Source organism: Spea bombifrons, chromosome 2 (genome assembly GCF_027358695.1).
Source record: "Spea bombifrons isolate aSpeBom1 chromosome 2, aSpeBom1.2.pri, whole genome shotgun sequence".
Taxonomy (NCBI): domain Eukaryota; kingdom Metazoa; phylum Chordata; class Amphibia; order Anura; family Pelobatidae; genus Spea; species Spea bombifrons.
Genome location: NC_071088.1, coordinates 139615113 through 139639966, shown reverse-complemented (window position 1 = coordinate 139639966; position 24854 = coordinate 139615113). Strand labels below are relative to the sequence as shown.

At 42.5% G+C, this 24854-nt stretch overlaps 1 protein-coding gene across 1 annotated transcript; it reads left to right on the top strand.

The window, feature by feature from the left end:
- The first annotated feature begins 10622 nt into the window (after positions 1 to 10622).
- On the top strand, positions 10623 to 19073 carry DGAT2 (diacylglycerol O-acyltransferase 2). The gene is made up of 8 exons (XM_053456721.1): positions 10623 to 10727; positions 14267 to 14395; positions 14737 to 14844; positions 15575 to 15645; positions 17078 to 17282; positions 17970 to 18144; positions 18230 to 18432; positions 18882 to 19073. Exons 1-8 carry the CDS (start codon positions 10688 to 10690, stop codon positions 19034 to 19036), a joined length of 1086 nt encoding a protein of 361 aa, XP_053312696.1. The 5' UTR covers positions 10623 to 10687; the 3' UTR covers positions 19037 to 19073.
- The last annotated feature ends 5781 nt before the right edge of the window (positions 19074 to 24854 follow it).

Here is a 24854-nt window from a genome sequence, read left to right as displayed (position 1 = left end):
TACTAAACCCCCGCCGACTCCTTATCATACTGCCTGTGGGAAATAATAGAATGACTCGGTCTTAATCACCCAGCCGGACTCTCTGATCAATGAAAGTCTATGGAGGAACGGACTTCATTAGCATCGCCATAAAGCATCAGCTCAGTGTGGGGTTTGAGCCGGGAAAATCACCCAAAATATCACATGACTGACAGCAACAGCGGCTCCAGGTCTGCAGATAAAGGGGGTTTATTGGGAGAAAAAGAGATAAAACCAGATTGCCTGAACTCCACTCCCTAGACCAATGAGATTCTCTGCGGTGGCCCGGAGACCCGGAGAAGCGGTGGTTTACCCGGAGTCTCCGGAATCTCCTTTTATATATATAACCCTCGACGCTTTCTGCATGATGCACAATTACACAGCCTCACTCCGTGATTGGCAATAACGTTACAAAAAAAGCACAAAAACCCAAATCAATAAAAAAAAACTAATGCAAGGGAGGGTTTGCTTCCCCCGTATCTGTCTGTCCAGGAACGAGATAAAAGAGATGAGATAAGAGTTCAGCAAGTTCACAGCTTACATTTTATTCTCTAAATACCTGTGTGACCTCTGTGACATCACAGGACGGTTCCACATTATCACGACATATATAACACGAATATATATATATATATATATAACAAACGAGGGGAGGCTTATTGGAAAGGAGGAGCAGCCCACCGCACAGACAATACCCTTAATGTACACTTTGTAGTGCTGTAAATATATTTACATAAAGGGACTACATAGAAAATGCATCACAGGAGCACAGAAAGGATCTAGCGCAGATGTAAATGCTGTATCTAGATGCCCCGGTGGCTATTTGTGGAATTACAATTCAAACACAAAGAAAATGCCCATGTAATGGCCCAAAATATTAAAATGTAGCTAAACATATAATATATATAATATAATATATATACTTAACGCGAGCAGCTGGCAGACTGCAGAACACGCAAAATTCTTTATGAATTCTATTTTGGGAATTGGAATATTTGTGTTATTTCCAAAAAAAAGAAATGACTCAAGATTTGTGCGTAAATTAACCCTACATCTTTTCACAGCTCGGCACACGAAATAAACCCACGTGGCCTGGATTCAAGACGAAAATAAGAAATATATATAAAATCCACCAAATATTTTAACGTTCCCCCCTTTCCCCAAGGGTCACATTCGTGGCTTTAGATAAGATCTGAAACGCATTGCTCCGCGATGCACTAAGCTTACTGTTTAAAGCTGCTGTTCCGCCTACTCTGCCGAATTTAACTCTTTATAACTCAATTCCGCGTTAGAAACGCCATTCCTGGGGCTGCTGGATCCCCAAAATATTCACAGAAATCATTCCCTTTCCATAGATTTTCGCTCCATTCATCATTTCTGATGGAGCACCTATCATGTGACACGAAGGGAGACACAGGCTGTAGAAAGTAGATGTGTGTGTGTGTGGCTGACAGTGGTGCGTGTGTGTGTATGTACGGTGAAATGAAAGACACTACAAAATTGAGTGCAGCTGTAACGACTCAAACCTTAATCAGCCGTCGGTCTCGTCTTAGATTCTGGAGCCGTATGTCTATCCCATGCATGTTTAATACCCTCACTGTATTACCCTCTACCACCTAAGCTTGGAAGCTCTTCCACTCAACTACCACCCTCTCAGTTAAAGTAAAGCTTCCTTTCATTCCATCTAAACCTCTGACTCTTTCAAACAACGGAGGGCACTAGACAGAATCCCCCTAATAAAGGACTTGTCTACAAAACCCGGGACAGAGAGCACCTACATTTTTGTTGTGCAAAAATATTTTTTTTTTATAATTCTTTCCAAATGTGTAAAAAACAAAAACGGCAATTCTTAACCATTCCGGGGTCTCTCAGTCAGAAAAGTCCTGCAAAAAAAATTAAATAAAAAGGCCAATTAATACTGAATATTAAAGCCTTTTATCGCTGTATTCTTTACTATGGGCTTTTAACCACATACATTTTTTTCACTTTCTACGGCAACAGCCTATCAGTGCCTGCTTTTGTGTCACATGACGATTAAGCATTCCCTAAAGATTCATGAATAACGCAACATTTTACCCGATTAACGAATTATTTCTGGGAAAGGTTCGAGCCGCGAACAGTAACTAAAAATGACGTTTCTAAGGGCGAGTAGGTGGAACCTTTAAGAGGTTTAACCATTTATTTGCCATAAAATTCAGATTTTTTTTTAAAAAAAAAAATCTGAAAATCCTACGGAATATTCTCCCTCTGCTAGAATTAAAGTTCGAATCTCTACTTTTCGGTTCTTTACTTAACAAGATGCTCGGATTTTTATTTGAACGAACTCAGCCGACTCTTTTTTTTAAGTAATGGGTGAGAGGGCGAAGCTTCAGCCCCCGGCTTCTAATGAGACAGCTGTGCAGAAAGTATCGGGACGGTTACATCATTGAAGGTCTCTCTTGCACTCTTCCGTGTGTGCTTATCCTTTCACCTGTATTCCAGTATAGATTTCTTCACGTGAACAAAGCATGGCGTTAATAAAAATCAGATATCCAGCGACATTCAACAGCATGGGGACTGCAAATATATATTTTTTTAAATTATATTTATTAAGGGAATATTAGGATTTAAAAGAATGAATTAAATAGAATTAAATAATATAGAATTAAATATGTGATTTAATGGTAATTATATTGAATTATATATTTTTAACTATAAGTATTTTGTAGTATTTTTCTTATTTTAATGTACTTAACTTATAACTCAGAGAGTAATACTTTTAATAGATCTCTGGGTTATTTGACTACCTGTTGTTCAGCATTTTAAAAATCTGGAAGGGTTTTGAAGGAAAAATATTTTAACATACAAAAAACGCTGTATTGGTCCCACTCCTGATATCTCAGGATAAAAAGCTGGAATACTGGCTGCCCCTCTAGAAACCAGTAAGCACCATGTGATATATCAGTAAATGGCACTACGGGGTTCCCATCCAGCTGTGAAGAAGAGACTTTAATGGTCTTAAATGCTTGCAGATGTATATTGGTTATATGTAGATGTATATAGGTTATATGTAGACGTATATTGATTATATATAGGTGTATATTGGGTATATGTATATATATGTATATAGGTTATATGTAGATGTATATAGGTTATATGTAGCTGTATATTGGTTATATTTAGCTGTATATAGGTTATATGTAGATGTATATAGGTTATATATGTAGATGTATATTGGTTATATTTAGCTGTATATAGGTTATATGTAGATGTATATAGGTTATATATGTAGATGTATATAGGTTATATGTAGATGTATATAGGTTATATGTAGATGTATATTGGTTATATTTAGCTGTATATAGGTTATATGTAGATGTATATAGGTTATATTTAGCTGTATATAGGTTATATTTAGCTGTATATAGGTTATATGTAGATGTATATAGGTTATATATGTAGATGTATATTGGTTATATTTAGCTGTATATAGGTTATATGTAGATGTATATAGGTTATATTTAGCTGTATATAGGTTATATTTAGCTGTATATAGGTTATATGTAGATGTATATAGGTTATATGTAGATGTATATAGGTTATATATGTAGATGTATATTGGTTATATTTAGCTGTATATAGGTTATATGTAGATGTATATAGGTTATATATGTAGATGTATATAGGTTATATATGTAGCTGTATATTGGTTATATTTAGCTGTATATAGGTTATATGTAGATGTATATTGGTTATATTTAGCTGTATATAGGTTATATGTAGATGTATATAGGTTATATATGTAGATGTATATAGGTTATATGTAGATGTATATAGGTTATATGTAGATGTATATTGGTTATATTTAGCTGTATATAGGTTATATGTAGATGTATATAGGTTATATGTAGATGTATATAGGTTATATGTAGCTGTATATAGGTTATATGTAGATGTATATTGGTTATATGTAGCTGTATATTGGTTATATTTAGCTGTATATAGGTTATATGTAGATGTATATAGGTTATATGTAGCTGTATATTGATTATATATAGGTGTATATTGGTTATATTTAGCTGTATATAGGTTATATGTAGATGTATATAGGTTATATGTAGATGTATATAGGTTATATGTAGCTGTATATAGGTTATATGTAGATGTATATAGGTTATATGTAGCTGTATATTGGTTATATTTAGCTGTATATAGGTTATATGTAGATGTATATAGGTTATATGTAGCTGTATATTGATTATATATAGGTGTATATTGGGTATATGTATATAGGTTATATGTAGATGTATATAGGTTATATGTAGATGTATATAGGTTATATGTAGATGTATATTGGTTATATTTAGCTGTATATAGGTTATATGTAGATGTATATAGGTTATATGTAGCTGTATATAGGTTATATGTAGCTGTATATAGGTTATATGTAGCTGTATATAGGTTATATGTAGATGTATATAGGTTATATGTAGATGTATATAGGTTATATGTAGATGTATATAGGTTATTTGTAGTTGTATATTGGTTATATGTAGATGTATATAGGTTATATGTATATAGGTTATATGTAGATGTATATAGGTTATATGTAGATGTATATTGGTTATATTTAGCTGTATATAGGTTATATGTAGATGTATATAGGTTATATGTAGATGTATATAGGTTATATATGTAGCTGTATATAGGTTATATATGTAGCTGTATATTGGTTATATTTAGCTGTATATAGGTTATATGTAGATGTATATTGATTATATATAGGTGTATATTGGGTATATGTATATATGTATATAGGTTATATGTAGATGTATATAGGTTATATGTAGATGTATATAGGTTATATGTAGATGTATATAGGTTATATGTAGATGTATATAGGTTATATGTAGATGTATATAGGTTATATATGTAGATGTATATTGGTTATATTTAGCTGTATATAGGTTATATGTAGATGTATATAGGTTATATATGTAGATGTATATAGGTTATATGTAGATGTATATAGGTTATATATGTAGATGTATATTGGTTATATTTAGCTGTATATAGGTTATATGTAGATGTATATAGGTTATATATGTAGATGTATATTGGTTATATTTAGCTGTATATAGGTTATATGTAGATGTATATAGGTTATATATGTAGATGTATATAGGTTATATATGTAGCTGTATATTGGTTATATTTAGCTGTATATAGGTTATATGTAGATGTATATTGGTTATATTTAGCTGTATATAGGTTATATGTAGATGTATATAGGTTATATGTAGATGTATATAGGTTATATGTAGATGTATATTGGTTATATTTAGCTGTATATAGGTTATATGTAGATGTATATAGGTTATATGTAGCTGTATATAGGTTATATGTAGATGTATATAGGTTATATGTAGATGTATATAGGTTATATATGTAGCTGTATATAGGTTATATATGTAGCTGTATATAGGTTATATTTAGCTGTATATAGGTTATATGTAGATGTATATTGATTATATATAGGTGTATATTGGGTATATGTATATATGTATATAGGTTATATGTAGATGTATATAGGTTATATATGTAGATGTATATTGGTTATGATCTTGTTATACCGCTGAAGCCAAGTCCTATTACCAACCCTTTTCACCTCTAAACCCCTGTCCTCTGTCTTGATGCCCAAGGAAAAAAAACATGGCGGAAGATCCCTTTAAAAAGTTAAAGGAGCCCCGAAGGAACGCGTCCTCTGGGGCGGGGGAACCTTATACCGAGAACAAAAAGGAAAAATACAAGACAGAAGTAAGTGAAAAGCTACAGAATCTGAGTCAGCGTTTCCCAACGTTTCTGTTCCAACGCCAATGGCGGCCCTTACACAAGACTGACTACAAGGGCTGCTCCTCTCCAGAGACACCAAGAGCTATTCTTCACATTGCCCACATCTAACCCAATTTCCACATTTCCCACCCGCGCTCAGCATGACACAGAACCCTTCTTATCCCCTACAGACCATTAAGTGATGAAACGAATCCGGCCCTACATGTCAGGCTCGGCACCAGCCAGGAATTCCTTCCACGTTGGGTAATTTGCCGGTTTGAATTCGTATGGTTAGCAGACAGACGGTGTGTTGAAAGGACGCTGCCCTGATATCAAGGCCAAATGATTGCTGATCGTAATATTTGGATGTGTTTCCGACTGTCTAGACTCCGGTCAAAACCCACATGGGGGTGACTGGCCATCGCAATAATCCGGCGGGTACAATGTAACACAGTTTGGAAATAAACGATAAATAATAATAAAAGAAATTTAAGAAGCTACAGTATGTTTTTCTTTAGGATCCTATACTGTCCCACCTTCCGATGACCCACTGCCAATATATGGTTAAAGTCTCTGTCAGCATGTAGGGGAGGGTTGACAAGGAGGGCAAAGGGGCAATTGCCCCCTTAGATGGGTCCGATTTGAATATTTTGGGCTATTGCTTCAAGCATTTGTGTTTAAGTGCAATTCCACATCATGCCACTAGGAGCATAAGGCAACTTTATCTAGCATTTGCCCGCTCTGGATCCTTTCTGTGGCCCACATATGTGCTTTCAATGCACCCGTTTAGGGAAATGTGTATAGGATGGGCCTGGATATTGCCCACCAAGCATATCGCCTGCCAATTGTTTTTTGGAACATTATAACACTGGACTACTCTGTGGACTTGGCCACCGGGATAAATGGCGCCCGACCTCCCCGGCCAGCATGCTTCTAATCTATTCTCATCCTGATCTTCTGGCTTCAGCTGGAGAGCAACAATTACAGTCATGCCAAGGTCTATACTAGCCAAGAATCCCTTCCATGTTGGATAATCTGGTAGTTTAAGGTCAATCAGGTAACAGGTAGGCAGACGGTGTTGCAAGTGCGTTGTCCTCACACCGAGGGTAAGCATTGTTGACCATAATATTTGGATGCGAGTCTAACAGCCTGGACTAATCAGGTACGGGCAAGGCTGCTCGAAGATGTTCTACTACTAATATTTTACCCCACCTGGACTTCGTCCTGCACTATGTAATAGGAAGGCATCAGGACGCCATGCCGTATGCCTCTAAGATTGGAGCTCCAAGGTTGTCCAGCTGGTGGCCAACCACTGTGAAGAGTCTTTGTAGGATCCGTTGGCTACACTGATGATTTAGTAGGGTCCAGCGAGCCTCTGTGTCTGGAAGGGCAGACTCGCCACTGACAGAACCAGTGAACAATAACAGAACGTTTGATTAGAGGGAGCGAAAGGTCCATGCGTTTGGATTTTCACCCTCTATTCAACACTATTCAGCACTGGGGGTTATATTACTGTATACAGTGCTGGGGGGTATATTACTGTATACAGCGCTGGGGGGTTATATTACTGTATACAGCGCTGGGGGGTTATATTACTGTATACAGCGCTGGGGTTATATTACTGTATACAGTGCTGGGGGTTATATTACTGTATACAGCGCTGGGGGGTTATATTACTGTATACAGCGCTGGGGGTTATATTACTGTATTCAGCACTGGGGGTTATATTACTGTATACAGTGCTGGGGGGTATATTACTGTATACAGCGCTGGGGGGTTATATTACTGTATACAGCGCTGGGGGGTTATATTACTGTATTCAGCACTGGGGGTTATATTACTGTATACAGTGCTGGGGGTTATATTACTGTATACAGCGCTGGGGGTTATATTACTGTATACAGCGCTGGGGGTTATATTACTGTATACAGCGCTGGGGGGTTATATTACTGTATACAGTGCTGGGGGGTTATATTACTGTATACAGCGCTGGGGGTTATATTACTGTATACAGTGCTGGGGGTTATATTACTGTATACAGCGCTGGGGTTATATTACTGTATACAGCGCTGGGGGGTTATATTACTGTATACAGCGCTGGGGGGTTATATTACTGTATACAGCGCTGGGGGTTATATTACTGTATACAGCGCTGGGGGGTTATTACTGTATACAGCGCTGGGGGTTATTACTGTATACAGCGCTGGGGGTTATATTACTGTATACAGTGCTGGGGGTTATATTACTGTATACAGCGCTGGGGGGTTATATTACTGTATACAGCGCTGGGGGTTATACTACTGTATACAGCGCTGGGGGGTTATATTACTGTATACAGCGCTGGGGGTTATATTACTGTATACAGCGCTGGGGGTTATATTACTGTATACAGCGCTGGGGGGTTATATTACTGTATACAGCGCTGGGGGGGGTTATATTACTGTATATAGCGCTGGTGGGTTATATTATTGTATACAGCGCTGGGGGTTATATTACTGTATACAGCGCTGGGGGGTTATATTACTCTATACAGCGCTGGGGGGTTATATTACTGTATACAGTGCTGGGGGTTATATTACTGTATACAGCGCTGGGGGGTTATATTACTGTATACAGCGCTGGGGGTTATATTACTGTATACAGCGCTGGGGGGTTATATTACTGTATACAGCGCTGGGGGGTTATATTACTGTATACAGTGCTGGGGGGTTATATTACTGTATACAGCGCTGGGGGTTATATTACTGTATACAGCGCTGGGGGGTTATATTACTGTATACAGCGCTGGGGGTTATATTACTGTATACAGCGCTGGGGGGTTATATTACTGTATACAGCGCTGGGGGGGTTATATTACTGTATATAGCGCTGGTGGGTTATATTATTGTATACAGCGCTGGGGGTTATATTACTGTATACAGCGCTGGGGGGTTATATTACTCTATACAGCGCTGGGGGGTTATATTACTGTATACAGCGCTGGGGGTTATATTACTGTATACAGCACTGGGGGTTATATTACGGTATACAGCGCTGGGGGTAATTACTGTATACAGCGCTGGGGGTTATATTACTGTATACAGCGCGGGGGGTTATATTACTGTATATAGTGCCGGCGGCTCAGTGACGTGTAATCGCCGGCTGCTGATATGTTTGCGATCGTCGGCAGTATTTCTGAAAACACGTATATGAAGCCGAGGCGCGCCGTCGCCGTTAAGGTCCGTCCTGCTGTCGTTGGTCAGTCTTTGTCCTAACTAAGCCCCTGTATGTGCCAAGTATGTATAGTTTGGTGAATATGTATGGCCACGCTGAAAAAGGATTGGTTGGCAAGCATTATGCAGCAGGAGGCTAGTAGACAGTCACCATACAGCAATGGGCTAGCAAGCAAGCAAAATGCAAAAGGGGGCTAGCAGGCACTCGTTATACAGTGTGGGGCTAGCAGGCAGGTTTTATACAGTAAGAAGCTAGCAGGTAAGTATTATGCAGTAGGGGGCTAGCAGGCAGGTATTATGCAGTAGGAGGCTAGCAGGCAGGTATTATGCAGTAGGGGGCTAGCAGGCAGGTATTATGCAGTAGGAGGCTAGCAGGCAGGTTTTATACAGTGTGGGGCTAGCAGGTAAGTATTATGCAGTAGGGGGCTAGCAGGCAGGTATTATATAGTGTGGGGCTAGCAGGCTAGTATTATGCAGTAGGAGGCTAGCATGCAGGTATTATGCAGTAGGGGGCTAGCAGGTAAGTATTATGCAGTAGGAGGCTAGCAGGCAGGTATTATGCAGTAGGAGGCTAGCAGGCAGTTATTATGCAGTAGGGGGCTAGCAGGCAGGTATTATGCAGTAGGAGGCTAGCAGGCAGTTATTATGCAGTAGGGGGCTAGCAGGCAGGTATTATGCAGTAGGGGGCTAGCAGGTAAGTATTATACAGTGTGGGGCTAGCAGGCAGGTATTATACAGTGTGGGGCTACCAGGCAGGTATTATGCAGTAGGGGGCTAGCAGGCAGGTATTATACAGTGTGAGGCTAGCAGGCTAGTATTATGCAGTAGGGGGCTAGCAGGCTAGTATTATGCAGTAGGGGGCTAGCAGCCAGGTATTATGCAGTAGGGTGCTAGCAGGCTAGTATTATGCAGTCGGGGGCTAGCAGGCTAGTATTATGCAGTAGGGGGCTAGCAGGCAGGTATTATACAGTGTGGGGCTAGCAGGCAGGTATTATGCAGTAGGGGGCTAGCAGGTAAGTATTATGCAGTAGGGGGCTAGCAGGCAGGTATTATGCAGTAAGGGGCTAGCAGGCAGGTATTATGCAGTAGGGGGCTAGCAGGCAGGTATTATGCAGTAGGGGGCTAGCAGGTAAGTATTATGCAGTAGGGGGCTAGCAGGCAGGTATTATGCAGTAGGGGGCTAGCAGGCAGGTATTATGCAGTAGGGGGCTAGCAGGCAGGTATTATGCAGTAAGGGGCTAGCACGCAGGTATTATTTAGTAGGAGGCTAGCAGGCAGGTATTATGCAGTAAGGGGCTAGCAGGCGGGTATGATGCAGTAGGGGGCTAGCAGGTAAGCACCATGCAGGAGGTCTCGGGCTAGCACCTGCTCCCTGACACTCAGCTGCTGCCGTTACTGTCGCCAGCTGGCCAGCACCCCGCATGCCAGAACCCGGCCACATCTCTGCATTATTTACCCTCTGGACCGGAGGACTGGCAGGTGATCCCCGCGTCCCCCCTCCCCCTGCCGTCTGTTGGTTGAGTCCGCCTGTGCTGGCTGCTATATAAAGCGGGAGCGGCGGCTGCTGGTGTCAGAGCTGCTCGGTCGGTGGCCGGGGTCTGAGCTGTCTGCCTCTCGTGTGCTGAGAAAGACCCCCCAGCGCAGCCATGAAAACCATCATCGCAGCCTATTCCGGGGTACTAAGGGGTAAGGTCCCGTTTTGGGAGGTATACCCTGGGCTCAGGGGGTATGTGAGCCAGCAACGAGCTGTTTACCTGTTAGGGGGTCATTAACCTGCCCCCTGTGTGCAGTTGGATATGTATCATATAACACCTACCTATATTCTATTTCATTTATCATCTGCCCTCTGGTACACGGAGGGTTAATAATTTCTCCTATTAGCTGCAATTATATGCTGAGCTTGTTCACCATGTTGTTGTTTTATTAAGGGTTAAATATACAGCAATCTATATTCGTGTTGGATGCACTGTATCAATAATAATAATCTGTTTTTTAATGATAATTATATAATATAACACTGATTAAATCTACTTCCCAAATGCTTGTGTAACGATCTATATGGGTGGATGCATTGTATCCATAAGTCTTGGTAATTACCGGTTGCTATGTATGCATGGCTTGCTTCTTGGTTGTGGTTTTTTATTTTATTATTTATTCTTTCTGAATATAAGGTATGCAACCAGATTATTGTTGTTCTCTATAATACACATTCCTGTCCCGCTCCTATAGCAGGTGGTAACGAGGTGTCCATGGAAGGGTCTAGATGGTGGGAGTTGTATTATTGGTGGATACTGCATTCTCTTGCCCGCAGAGCTTACAATCTAATGTAACTCACCTGTCATGTTATTGACAGGATGTTACCAATGCCATTGTGTTTAGCTCAATTTCTGGAGGACATTTTAGATAAATTGCTTTTTTTTTTTTTTTTTTTTTTAATTATTTTTAACCCCTGAATGTGGGTAGCAGCCTTCTTGTTCGTACCCCCTACTGGGAATTTAAAGTGGTTGAGGATTCTGGTTGCCCCCCCTGTTATGGCGATGGCTTATCCGCTGGCTAATCTCGGCGAGTAATTGTTTACTGGACACTCGGCTTGTTCGGTATGGAACGTGTTGTGTATAGGTAGCTGGAGGTGTGCTTCTTTTAACACCGAGTGCCAGGCCTGCCCTCCAAGGCTGATGCCAGGACCCATGGGCTTGAAATTGTCTCCATGTGACCCTTGGCTGTCCTAGCACTGGTGCGGCTAGTATTGCAGTAAAACTTGTTGGCCAATCCTGTGCATAGCTATATATCTTGAGGCTTTTTTTTATGATTTTTCAACCTCGCACATAAACATTATTGTAGAAAAAAACAGCCTCCCAGCAGAGGTGGTAGAGGCTAACACAGGAAGGGAATTTAAACCTGCATATAACTCCTGACCCAATACGAAGGATTGACTCGGGTTTCGGGCAGATTCTATATTTCTGTGTTAAACTGAGCATCACGCTGTCCATAAGAATTCCATCGGACACCTGGATACCTAACTTCAGATGTAGCTAAACCCCTGCTGCTGTCTGACAGAGGCTGCCGCCACCAACTCTGCTAGGATGCGATTCCCTGCACTTGCATCTTTCTATAAAAACCCAGTGATGTTCAAATTCAACTCTGGAATGGACTGCCAGCAGAGGTGGTAGAGGCAAGCACTCTGTTGTTGGAGTAATGATCTGGTTTATGAATAGGTTTTTATTTATTTTCTTATATTCTGGTGCGAAATAACCTTATTTTTAATTATTAACGGAATCGCATTATGACCATACGATGTTCTGTATTATAACTGTCTGTGAATGGACTATATAAAGCTTCACAAAAAATAAAGACTGCTCTTCCAGCCCCGGCAGCAGCAGATAATTTAACGAATTTACTGGATAACGTATATTGTGTCGCCCCCCCCCCCCAAAAAAAAGTACATTGGATTACATTATTTGTAACACAGTAACTTTGTACTTTGCTGTTAAGCGATACAAGCATGACAACTGCATCTCTAGTACTGAAAGGGTTAAGAAGCGTTAGGCGACCCCCTTAACTGTTTGCGCAGGTTAGATTTTTTTTAAATAGTTTTTAACGCTCTCCAGCGTTTCGGTTAAAAGCCCCATCCTTGGTTTAACAGGAATAACGATTGTGAAATCTCTGGAGGACCTTGGCGTGATTTATACCGGGGGATCGAGACGTGATGCGGAGACGCGAGTCCTGATGTAATGCGGGGGGGGTCTATTCACTAAACTGCAGGAAAGATATCACACTGCGTTACCCCAGAGGGCTTCTCCTGCAGGAAGGGTTGAGCCGGCCCCCTGTATAATGTATAGATAAATCGGCGAGCCGGCCCCTGTATCATGTATAGATAACTCGGTGATGTAAGTGTTAAATCTCTCGTTGTATGCGTTATAGACGGCCAACCTTGTCCTTCCTGCGCAGTGATGGTGGGGAGTTTAACTCTTTCTACAAACATCCCTCCTGTTAGTGAAAAGCCCACCCCCTCCTGGTCTCCGGTATACACACTTCAACTGTCTGTATCCCCCTGCCAATCTATACATTGTACGCCTCTGTCGTTAATATAGTGGTATCCTGCGCAGAATCAGGGGTATCGTCCACCATGCATAGCTCCTGTTTTCTAGAACAGAGGTGTCCAGCTGGAGACCTGTTCCCTACTTTACGCAGAGGGTGGTAGATAAGTGGAACAGCCTCCCAGCAGAAGTGGTAGAGGGTAATACAGTGAGGGTATTAAACATGCATGGGATAGACGTACAGCTCCTGAATCTAGATGGGGGGGGGGGCCTGATCTGCCAGCGGGTTCTACTTGCCTGTAAAGAGAATTAGCGTCTATGCCTTTGATTCAGGACTCTCTAGCATTAAAATCGGGGGGCCGGTGTGATCTTGGGGCCAATATCGGAGCGTTCAGGGGATGAAGCGTCCGATCAGAAAGTTTCCAGCCGTTCTTTCCGTCGTGCGCATGAACGTTTAGTCGCGTCCAGGCGTGGAAAATCCAGATGACTCGGATCTCGTTCCTTTTTCCATCCCCTCCTGTGTCTCCCTGCCCCGCGCGTGCAGAAAATGACTTTATAAATATTTCTATGAGCGCGTAGGAAATAAACAGCGCGGTGACACGCAATACGCCTGGTGACGGGAACTCCTGCCAGCGTTCAAGGGCAGCGCGTCATCCCCACATGACCGACATACAGTGTGTTGGTTGAATACCCTGCTTGCACACAGGTGACGGCTGAGAAGCTCCCTGATTTAAACTCTGTGTTTGAGTGATGCGTCACTATTGTATGATGGAACATGTTCCAGTAAGAATACAAGGGGCTGTAGATCTAATGTATGTGGGTACAACGGTCATGACTAAACATACACGTCGTGATTTCGCCTTTCGTATAGAACTACTCGGTAAATGACACGCGTGTTAAGCTGTGCATGCGCGGAAAGTGCTGTCGTTGATTTAATGGCAGGACCTCTGGCTATGGCATGAGTCTTGGAGAAGAGGGAAGCCTTAACCCCTGCGACCTTACAGGTGAAAGGGTTAACAGTCTTCATACAAGCAGCATAGATCTAAAATGTCGGCCTAGCTGGAGCGACTGGGTCTGATGGACCGTCGGATTGTGTGATTTATGAAATGCAGATTTTTCTGCCCCTTGCTGACCCCGTCCCGGCGCACGCAGTAACCGCGGCTCCCCGCCGCCGCTCTTCTGTTCCAGGTACCGGCTCCAGCATCCTCTCCGCCGTCCACGACTTGGCCTCCGTGCCCTGGCTCGACAAATCCAGGGTGGAGCGGCATCTCCAGATCATCTCCGTCCTGCAGTGGGTCGTCAGCTTCCTGATAATGGGTACGTTTTGGGTTATTATTATAATAAATAAGCCGCGTGCGCTTAGAGTTGGAGGGGCTGCGGCTTTCGCCCTAAATATGTCTGGATGAACCCCAAACCCCGGGGGGGGGGGATAAAATGATTAGTCCTTTTTTTGTAGCTAACCGTCTATTAGTCTATTATGGCACCCATAGGGCAGGCTAACACGGTAACCGGTATCTAATCTAAGGTGATACCCGATGCCATGGCTGCTCGTTGCGCGGTGATAAATTAGTAACGCCGCGGATCTGGTAACGGCACGTTTCCCGACTCCGGCATAAAGTATTTAATCTGTAAATTGGTTAATTTTCTGCTGGTCCCAGGGGTCACCTGCACTGCGGTCCTCCTGTACGTCTTCTGCACGGACTGCTGGGTCATCGCGGCCGTATACCTCGCTTGGCTGGTGTTTGACTGGAATACTCCTCGTAAAGGTGAGTTGTGTTAAAGCAGCACAAGCTAGAGCTTCGTACCCATCAATCAATCAATTCCCCCAAGGGGCGGGGTTATGGGAGAGCCGGCAACTTCCAGCCAAGAGGGGTCGAGCCTAGGCAAATGGCTCTAATGTAATGGCGCACAAGAGAACTGGGGGGGAGGAAAAATGATGGAACAAAAGACCATAATCTAGAACTACGGGGTTACAGGCTGAGATGTAATGTGAGGAAGCTTTACTTTAATGAGGGGGTGGTAGATAAGTGGAGCAGCCTCCCAGCAGAAGTGGTAGAGGGTAATACTGAGGGTATTAAATATCCATGGGACAGGCATACGGCTCCGTCAGTGGTCCGGGATCTTTAATTCTGTGACGTCGGCTTCCTTTACTATGCCTAGCGCCGGTTTTTCTTTATGACTTCCTATATTGGCGTCATCTGATTTTATGTAATCGCTCTCGCTGGACTTTGCCCCACTTGTCTCCGTATTTGACGTGCGCTGCTTCTTAGGGGTACATCGCGTCCCACCCTTTCTATCTGGAAATGCGGGGCTCCGGTGCAGTCTGTGCCGTAGGAATACACCGGACCAGAATGGCGCCGGGTTCTGAAGCGACCCAGAGTTTAGAGCTGGCCATCTGCTGCGTTGGCAGAACGTGCTTTATAACATCACGGGTTCTGAATAAAGCATAAAAATAAAACCACACCTTTTTGGTTAAAATGTCTATCCCTATCCTAGGTGGGAGGCGATCCACGTGGGTCCGGAATTGGGCTGTCTGGCGTTACTTCAGAGACTATTTCCCAATAAGGGTAAGTAAGAGAAATTCCCGCGCTGTCCAACATGACTTATTAAATCATGAGACGATGTCGTCTTTTGGGTTTAGAGTCAAAGAACCAGAGTTGCCGTGAGATATTTGGGCTTTAAAAGGTGTCTCTACATTAAAAAGAGAACCTGGAGCCGCCGTCGCCGACTTTCCCCGGCTCAATCACCGCACTGAGCTGATGCTTTATGGCGATGCTTATGAGGTCCCTTTTACTATGAGCCTAAATTAGTCCGAGGGGATCTCTGGTCGATTAGGACTCGTTATATCGTTTAGTGTAAGGACTCGGTGAGCTCGTCTGGTAGTTTGGGCCACGATAACTGCTCTGCGGTGTTCTGGAGTTCATAGAGGTGCTCGTTACTCGGCCATTAATATTATATTCATTATATATGACTGCTTGTATATTAGTTCAAATGTTCATCGACGGGATTGGTTTAAGGCAGCTTTAATTAATATGTTAATGTACTACATCCGGGGGATTTGTATTCTAAATGGGGGGGAGATTTAATGCATACACGTCCATACGTTTAATACGTGTGCCGGGGAAACGCGCTCGTTGGATACAGCGTTGCATATCGTCTGCCCTTCGTACTCTGACCTCGAAATTATTCTCCGCTCGATGAATGTAAATGGACAGCGGCTTAATCTCAATAACTGGAGAAAATGACACATTTTTTATTACTTTGGCCTTAATAGGTGATGAAAGGGTAAAGTGCACGGCTCTGTACTCTGGGCTACTGTTTATGAGCGTTGTTTGCTAGAGTCAGCAGGGGATAACTTTGGTACAAAGTTTCAAAAACTTCATATTGCCGTGGCAACCCATTGGCAGGATAATTGTCTGCTGCTGTGGTGATCTAGAACCCCCCCCCCCACCGTAAAATAAATAAATAAATAAAAAAAACTTAAAAAATAAAAATACTTGAACATCAAATTAAATGATGAAGCTTTAACAATATTCTACAAACCTATAGGCAGAGTATATATATATATATATATCTCACACTTTATATCTCCCCCCTGCCCCCCCCACCGCTTACTTGCTCTGGTGCATTCATTCAAGACCCTCATACGGCCCACCTATGCTCTAAGTGAAGCTTCTGGTTAAAGATGGGCAGAGTATCGTGTTTTAGCTGTTTGCGAGGACTTTGCTTCAATAGATTTCCCGAGTGGCTCAAGGTCCCCCGCTACCTGCCCAACGCGTTCTGCCCGTGGCTCGTCTGGGCTGTAAACGCCGCAGGTGATAACAGAGTTGGCCTTTGTGCTTTCTGTCCTTATCTGCGTGTTTGTGATCGTTGAGAGGCCGTGCGGTTTCTGCAGGTAACCAAACCAGATCTTAATAAATCGGACACTGAATTTAAATGTTATTCCTTTGGGATATCCCTATTTAAGGATTATATATTTATATTATCTCTCTCTTTCAGCTGGTTAAAACGCACAACCTGCTTCCTAGCAGGAACTATATTTTCGGCTACCATCCTCACGGAATAATGTGCCTGGGAGCGTTCTGTAACTTTGGCACGGAAGCCACCAACGTGTCGAAAAAGTTCCCAGGGATCAAGCCTTATCTCGCCACGCTGGCTGGGAATTTCCGCATGCCGGTGCTACGGGACTACTTGATGTCGGGAGGTCAGTGTCCAACCCCCCCCCCCTCCAAATCACGGAGGTTAAGAAAAAAATCATCCACAGCCAGGGCAGGAGAATGTTCTATCATGATCCGGGGTATATGCCGTTCCAGCTTTAATTTCTGCTCTTGTCTGCGGCATGCCAGGTGCTTCGCAGAGTCCTAGGTAGTTAAATGGCAGCGCTGCTTGACCTTGACAAAGCCGTCGCCGGAACTTTGAGGTTGGCAAGCTTCCGAAATCTTACGTTAAACGCTATTGGCAAAGTTCCCTAACTACAGGCTATTTTAGGCTTGATATGAAACCTATTATGCTTTGGTAATGTTGTCTGTGAAGTTCAGTCCTTGAGCCGTCTCTGTTAAAGCGACCGTTACCAGACAAAACATTAACATAACTAAATAAAACTTCTTGGGTCTCTGTTATCTCGCCGTCCGTTTCCCCTGCTGTAAAGACTCAAACATTAATTGGGTCTCGTCTTAGATTCAGGAGCTGTATGTCTATCCCATGCATGTCTAAATCCCCTTGCTGTATTACCCTCTACCACTTCTGCTGGGAAGCAGTTCCACTTATCTACCACCCTTCCAATAAAGTAATCATCGTACCAAAGTTGAACCATATTATCTTAAAAGATTGAAATAAGAGGTTTTAGAATCTACTATTTAGAGTGATTGAAGCTATTTATCCCATCTTGCAGGTATATGTCCGGTTGATCGGGATGCTATAGACTACATTCTGTCCAAAAATGGCACCGGAAATGCTGTAGTTATAGTTGTTGGTGGAGCCGCCGAGTCCCTGAACTGTACGCCGGGGAGAAACGTGGTCACGTTAAAACAAAGAAAAGGCTTTGTAAAGATCGCCCTGCAGCACGGGTAAGCGGATGCTGACCGCGGTGACGTACAGATACGCATGTGACTTATTGAGCCTGTGAGTTTAATGTATCTTTATACGTCGCAGGGCCGACCTCGTTCCCATCTACTCATTCGGTGAGAATGAAGCGTATAAGCAGGTGGTGTTTGAAGAAGGCTCTTGGGGTCGGTGGATACAGAGGAAGTTCCAGAAGTACATCGGTTTTGCCCCATGCGTCTTCCACGGCTGTGGTTTCTTCTCGTCAGACAGCTGGGGTCTGGTGCCTTATGCAGCGCCCATAAACACTGTTGGTAGGTTTTTATCGTGCTCCGTTTGACATATGGGTTGATGATACCGATGTTCGGATTATTTATTTTTGACGAACGGGCTTCTGAGGTCATGCAGAGTCTCATAATATTTCACTGTCAATGTTTGTCCTCTAAAAAATCTTTTTTGGCCTAAATTGAGACCCTGGGCCGTGTTCTCATTTAACTCATTGGGACTTAACAGGGACTCATGGAGTCTTCTCAAAAAGCTGCACAAAGCCCGTCCTCCTAAAAATTGTTACTGGAAAGCAGGCGTTCCACTGGAATAACTAGCATTGCCACGAGTGGTTCTGGAAACCCGTTAAATGTTCAGTGTGTCCCGTTGCTTTGGTAATTTTACCGTTATGTAGACGAGGGTCACCGGCCTATTGTGTAGAATTGCTAACGGTCCAGATTCTAGAAGCAATATCCTCTTTATTTTTCCCCCCTTGCAGTTGGCGAGCCGATTACAGTTCCCAAAATGGAAAACCCAAGCCAGAAAGACGTGGATCTGTATCACGGAATGTATCTCAACGCTCTTCTGAAACTCTTCGACAAGTATAAGACCAAGTACGGCCTCCAGGAGACCGAGGTGCTGGAAATCAACTGATGGGCTCAACGATTGAAAGCGATTTTTCACCTTGACAGCAATCGTGTTTGTCCTTTTTTTTGGAATGTATTTAGCAAAAGAAAAAGAGAAAAAAAAAATTTTACTCGGACTGCTGTTGGAAGCCGTAACGTTCGGTATCTGCTCCTCTCGGTAACGCCGTTCGCCTCGCATGACCTCTCTACTTTCTCCAGTTCAAGCATTTCTGTGTCACGTTCCGTAGATTTTATTTTTCTTTTCCTTCTAAAGAGGATTTCTTTTACTCTGAGCGAGTTTCTCGAGTAAAGCCGTGTGAATTGGTGTTAGAATGTGCGAGGTGGGGGGGTGGAGTACAAGTCATCTAGATTTAATACCAAATGTAGCGCTCTACAGCAGTTTAGGTCTCCAGAACACTAAACTTTTTGTATATTTTTTTTCTTTTCTGCAAGTATTGCTGTTTCTCGTGCCAAACGCTCTCCTGGTTTGGTTGAATCCCGATGAGCCTCTCGGGATTTAATCCGGAGTGTGTTGGTGGGAACCGTTCATGTGAGTTTCTGATCTGTAGCACTTAAAAGAAACTTATACAGTAACCGGAAGTGTGCGTAACCGGCCGAGCGGTTAAAATATATGGCTTCTGGCCTTGAGTTTCCATCGCCATGCGGTTTGGTTGGCAAAGGTATGCAATCTTCAGCCCATGGTGCGTCTGGAACTCCAAAGATCGTTTGAACAGCCAATGAGTAGAAAACGTCCTGCCGCCGTCCTAGTAGACCTCCGATGGTAAACCGATGTCTTGGCATTGGTATTGACTAGTGCCTGGGTCCCGGGTGCCCTCGAGGGGTGCAAGTAGCCGGTGGATTTGGCTGGTGGACCATGTCTTCTACATGTGGTCTTCAGTGATATTAGCGTTTAAATTCCAGGGAAAGGTCCAAGTCTTCAGCTCCCAGATAGGGTCTTCTAACGTTTCCTTCCCTTATCGGATGTTCCTATCCTTTAGGAGTTGGAAGCCATGTTGGTAGACCGCTGATCCTACTGGGTGCAGAAGGAAGTTAAGCGTATAGCAACCGGTTTGCTTTACAGTAAATCTCCAGCTGCACTCAAATGTTCTATTTGGACAGATTAGGAAAGTACGAGTTCCTGGGTTTTATACAAAGGTATGTCTACGGATCGAGTCCCCTGGCGTTTGGCTCCTCCTGACTGAGATTTTCCTTGAGATGGATCTTCTGAACCCTTTATGCAGTTTCTTTGGCTTTGGTAAAACTTTTTTCCCCTTTCTAAAAGCACAACCAATGCAATTTTTAGTGGTTACCCCAGTTTTGGTTTTTTTGGGTGCATAAACTGAAATCTACTTTGCCTTAGTTTCTGCCGTCCTTGGTTCGCCCGCCTCTTCTGTCAGAACGTCCTCTGTATTTAAAGGAGCTATAATCAGTGTTAATTTCGTAATGCGGGCATGCGTATTTGGGAAAAGTGCAATTTTTATTGTATGATTGTCCGATGAAAAATTACAATGTTTTACTAATGAGATGAATGTATATATATAATAAATATTAAATGCTCATTTGTAATAAATGGTGTGGTTTTTATTTATTCTGTAAAACAAAGACGCTAGCACAAACAATCTGCCTACATATCACACATTAACAAATTATTTTTGATCGGTACAACCAGTTCGTTTAAAAATAAAAGGGGGGCCTTTAATCGGCCGTGGTCTTGTCTTAGATTCAGGAGCCCTCTCCCATGCATTTTTAATACCTTCACTGCATTACTATAAAAGGCCTGATAATGTGTATAGAAATGGCTTTATACATTAAACGGTGAAAATTAAAACCCATTCCAAGTCGCTTGGTTACACAAACCATGACCAAAGGTATGCACCCCCCCTTGTGATTACGGAGTTTAGGTGTTTCAGCCCTATCCATTGCTAACAGGCAGCCGTCTCCATAGATAGACGTTGGCAGCGGATTGGCCGAAGCGTTCAGTGACTCTAAAACGTGGCGCTGTCATAGGATGCCACCTTTTGTCCCGGTCCTCTGTAAGCAATACTATTGTGACATAGAAGAAAGGGCTCAGCCACTGAGTGGTAGACCACACTCACACTTGGAGAGTGGGGTAGACGAGTTTAGAGCATATAAATGATTGTTAACTTTCAAACTACCTACGAATGCAACATCGGCGCAAGCCCTGTGTGGGCGGAGCTTCATGAAATGGGTGTCCGTAGCTGGACACAAACCGAAGAGATATATATAACGTGCAATGCCAACCATCGGGCGGGCGCCAGGAGAACTCTACCTGCCGGAATGCATAGTGCCTTCTGCCATAAAGTTTGGACGAGGAAGGGTAATGGTCTGGGGCTGCTTTTCGGGGTTTGGGACCCTTATTTCCAATGAAGGGTAATGTTAATGCTACAGCATACCAAGACACAGGAACATTCAATTGTTCCACCAATTTAACACCCCCCCCCCCGCCCCATGCTTCCTGCCCTCCAGAGCTACCCCGATAATGTGACGTTGCCGTCCTGGATATCATTCTCTGCTCGTTGGCCGGTATGAACTCTGGAATTTTTCCAGGGATTTTCTCTTGGCTGTAAAAATTAGTTAAATTAAAATTCAACAGTATCACAAGCTTGCTACGGTATATTAAGTGTTTTTTGGGGGGAAAAATCGTTTTAGTTAAGTCTAAGAACCAGAGCAACCAATTAATTTATCCAATCGCTCTCCTTTCACCATTTTGCACAAGAACTGAGTTTTTGAACACAGTTTTATATTCAGTACGTGGATAAAGAATAAACAGAAACCACTCATACTTCTCAGGTTATAAGTCTTTTACATATGGGCTAGATTATTTATTTGCAAAGAAGAAAATACAGAGATATAACGGGTTATAAGGACGGGATTAGTTATACGGGGGAGAGTATATAATATATAATATGAGGAATATACAGGATATAACGGGTTATAAGGACGGGATTAGTTATACGGCCGGAGAGTATATAATATATAATATGAGGAATATACAGGATATAACGGGTTATAAGGACGGGATTAGTTATACGGGGGGAGAGTATATAATATATAATATGAGGAGTATACAGGATATAACGGGTTATAAGGATGGGATTAGTTATACGGCCGGAGAGTATATAATATATAATATGAGGAATATACAGGATATAACGGGTTATAAGGACGGGATTAGTTATACGGGGGGAGAGTATATAATATATAATATGAGGAATATACAGGATATAACGGGTTATAAGGACAGGATTAGTTATACGGGGGGAGAGTATATAATATATAATATGAGGAATATACAGGATATAACGGGTTATAAGGACAGGATTAGTTATACGGGGGGGAGAGTATATAATATATAATATGAGGAATATACAGGATATAACGGGTTATAAGGACGGGATTAGTTATACGGAGGAGAGTATATAATATATAATATGAGGAATATACAGGATATAACGGGTTATAAGGACGGGATTAGTTATACGGGGAGGAGAGCATATAATATATAATATGAGGAATATACAGGATATAACGGGTTATAAGGGTGGGATTAGTTATACGGGGGGAGAGTATATAATATATAATATGAGGAATATACAGGATATAACGGGTTATAAGGACGGGATTAGTTATACGGGGGAGAGTATATAATATATAATATGAGGAATATACAGGATATAACGGGTTATAAGGACGGGATTAGTTATACGGCCGGAGAGTATATAATATATAATATGAGGAATATACAGGGATATAACGGGTTATAAGGACGGGATTAGTTATACGGCCGGAGAGTATATAATATATAATATGAGGAATATACAGTGATGTAATGGATTATAAGGGTGGGATTAGTTATACGGCCGGAGAGTATATAATATATAATATGAGGAATATACAGGATATAACGGGTTATAAGGACGGGATTAGTTATACGTCCGGAGAGTATATAATATATAATATGAGGAATATACAGGATATAACGGGTTTAGGGCTGAAACAACTAATCGATAAAATCGATAATAATCGATAATGAAAATCGTTGTCAACGATTTTCATTATCGATTAATCGGATCGATTTTTATCGATTATAAAAAGAGGTTTTTTTCAGAGCAAATGCTCTGAAAAACTCCTCTCCTTATATAATCCGACCTCAAACAGAGATCGGATTATAACACCGGAATCCAGATCCCCCGCAACGCTGCAGGGGACCTGGATTCCCCTCACTGTCGGCAGGTCTCTCACTTCCGTCTCTCTCCCCCTCCCATCTGCCTCCTCCCCCCTCCCATACATCACTCTGCCTCTCTACCCGGCACCCTTACTGAAGGTACTTTCCCTGCAGCTTCATAGAAGCCTCAGTGTAAGTGAAGGGCAGTAACGGAGTCTGTCTGTGCGATGTGAGAATCATCCTCTCTGTCATCCGGTGAGGGTCAGCATCGCACAGACAGACTCCGTTACTGCCCTTCACTTACACTGTGGCTTCTATGAAGCTGCAGTGAAAGTGCCTTCAGTAACGGAGCCGGGAAGAGAGGCAGAGCGGTGTATGGGAGGGGGGAGGAGTCAGAGGGGTGTATGGGAGCCACCCTCCAATACACCACTCTGGCTCCTCCCCCTCTCATACGCCACTCTGCCTCTCTACCCGGCTCCCTGGTGTCTTGTCAGAAACGGAGGTTCACAGGAGGCAGAGTGGAGTATGGGAGGGGGGAGGAGGCAGAGTTGAGTATGGGAGGGGGGAGGAGGCAAAGTGATGTATGGGAGGGGGAGGAGCCAACGTGATGTAAGGGAGGGGGAGGAGCCAGAGTGGTGTATGGGAGGAGCCAGAGTGGTGTATGGGAGGAGGCAGAGTGGAGTATGGGAGGGGGAGGAGCCAAAGTGATGTATGGGAGGGGAGGAGGCAAAGTGATGTATGGTAGGGGAGGAGCCAAAGTGATGTATGGGAGGGGGGGAGGAGGCAGAGTGGTGTATGGGAGGGGGGGAGGAGGCAGAGTGGTGTATGGGTGAGTTATAGTGGTGTATGGGGGGTATTATGAATTTTTAAGGCATATAGGGGGTATAAGGCATATGGATATTAGGCATATCTGGGGGTAAAAGGTATATCAGGGGGCACAGTTGCATATCACTGGCATATAAGGAGTATAAGGCATATCAGGGGGCACAGTGGCATATCAGGGGGCACAGTGGAATCTGGCATATAAGAGGTATAAGGCATATATGGGGGCAGAGTGGCAAGCTGGGGGTCAGATGTGCATAACTGGGGGCAGTTTGGTAAATAAAAAAATTTAATCAAAAGGCTTTTTTCTCAGTTTTTATTAAATATGAAAATAGTTAACATATGAATTAATATTTACTAATAACTTTGTATTAAAACCTGGTTTGAGAAACACCGTGTTTGGGTTCTTGTAGCTTTTATTATTATGTCAGTAAAATAAGAAGGTGAATAGAGAGAGGCCATTGCAATAAAGAGATGAAAGTGTTAATTGTACGTTTTTTATTGCAATTTTTCTTCAATTTAAAATACATTATTTTTTTTATCCGATTAATCGATTAATCGACAAAATAATCGGCCAACTAATCGATTATTAAAATAATCGTTAGTTGCAGCCCTAAACGGGTTATAAGGACGGGATTAGTTATACGGCCGGAGAGTATATAATATATAATATGAGGAATATACAGGATATAACGGGTTATAAGGACGGGATAAGTTATACGGCCGGAGAGTATATAATATATAATATGAGGAATATACAGGGATATAACGGGTTATAAGGACGGGATTAGTTATACGGCCGGAGAGTATATAATATATAATATGAGGAATATACAGG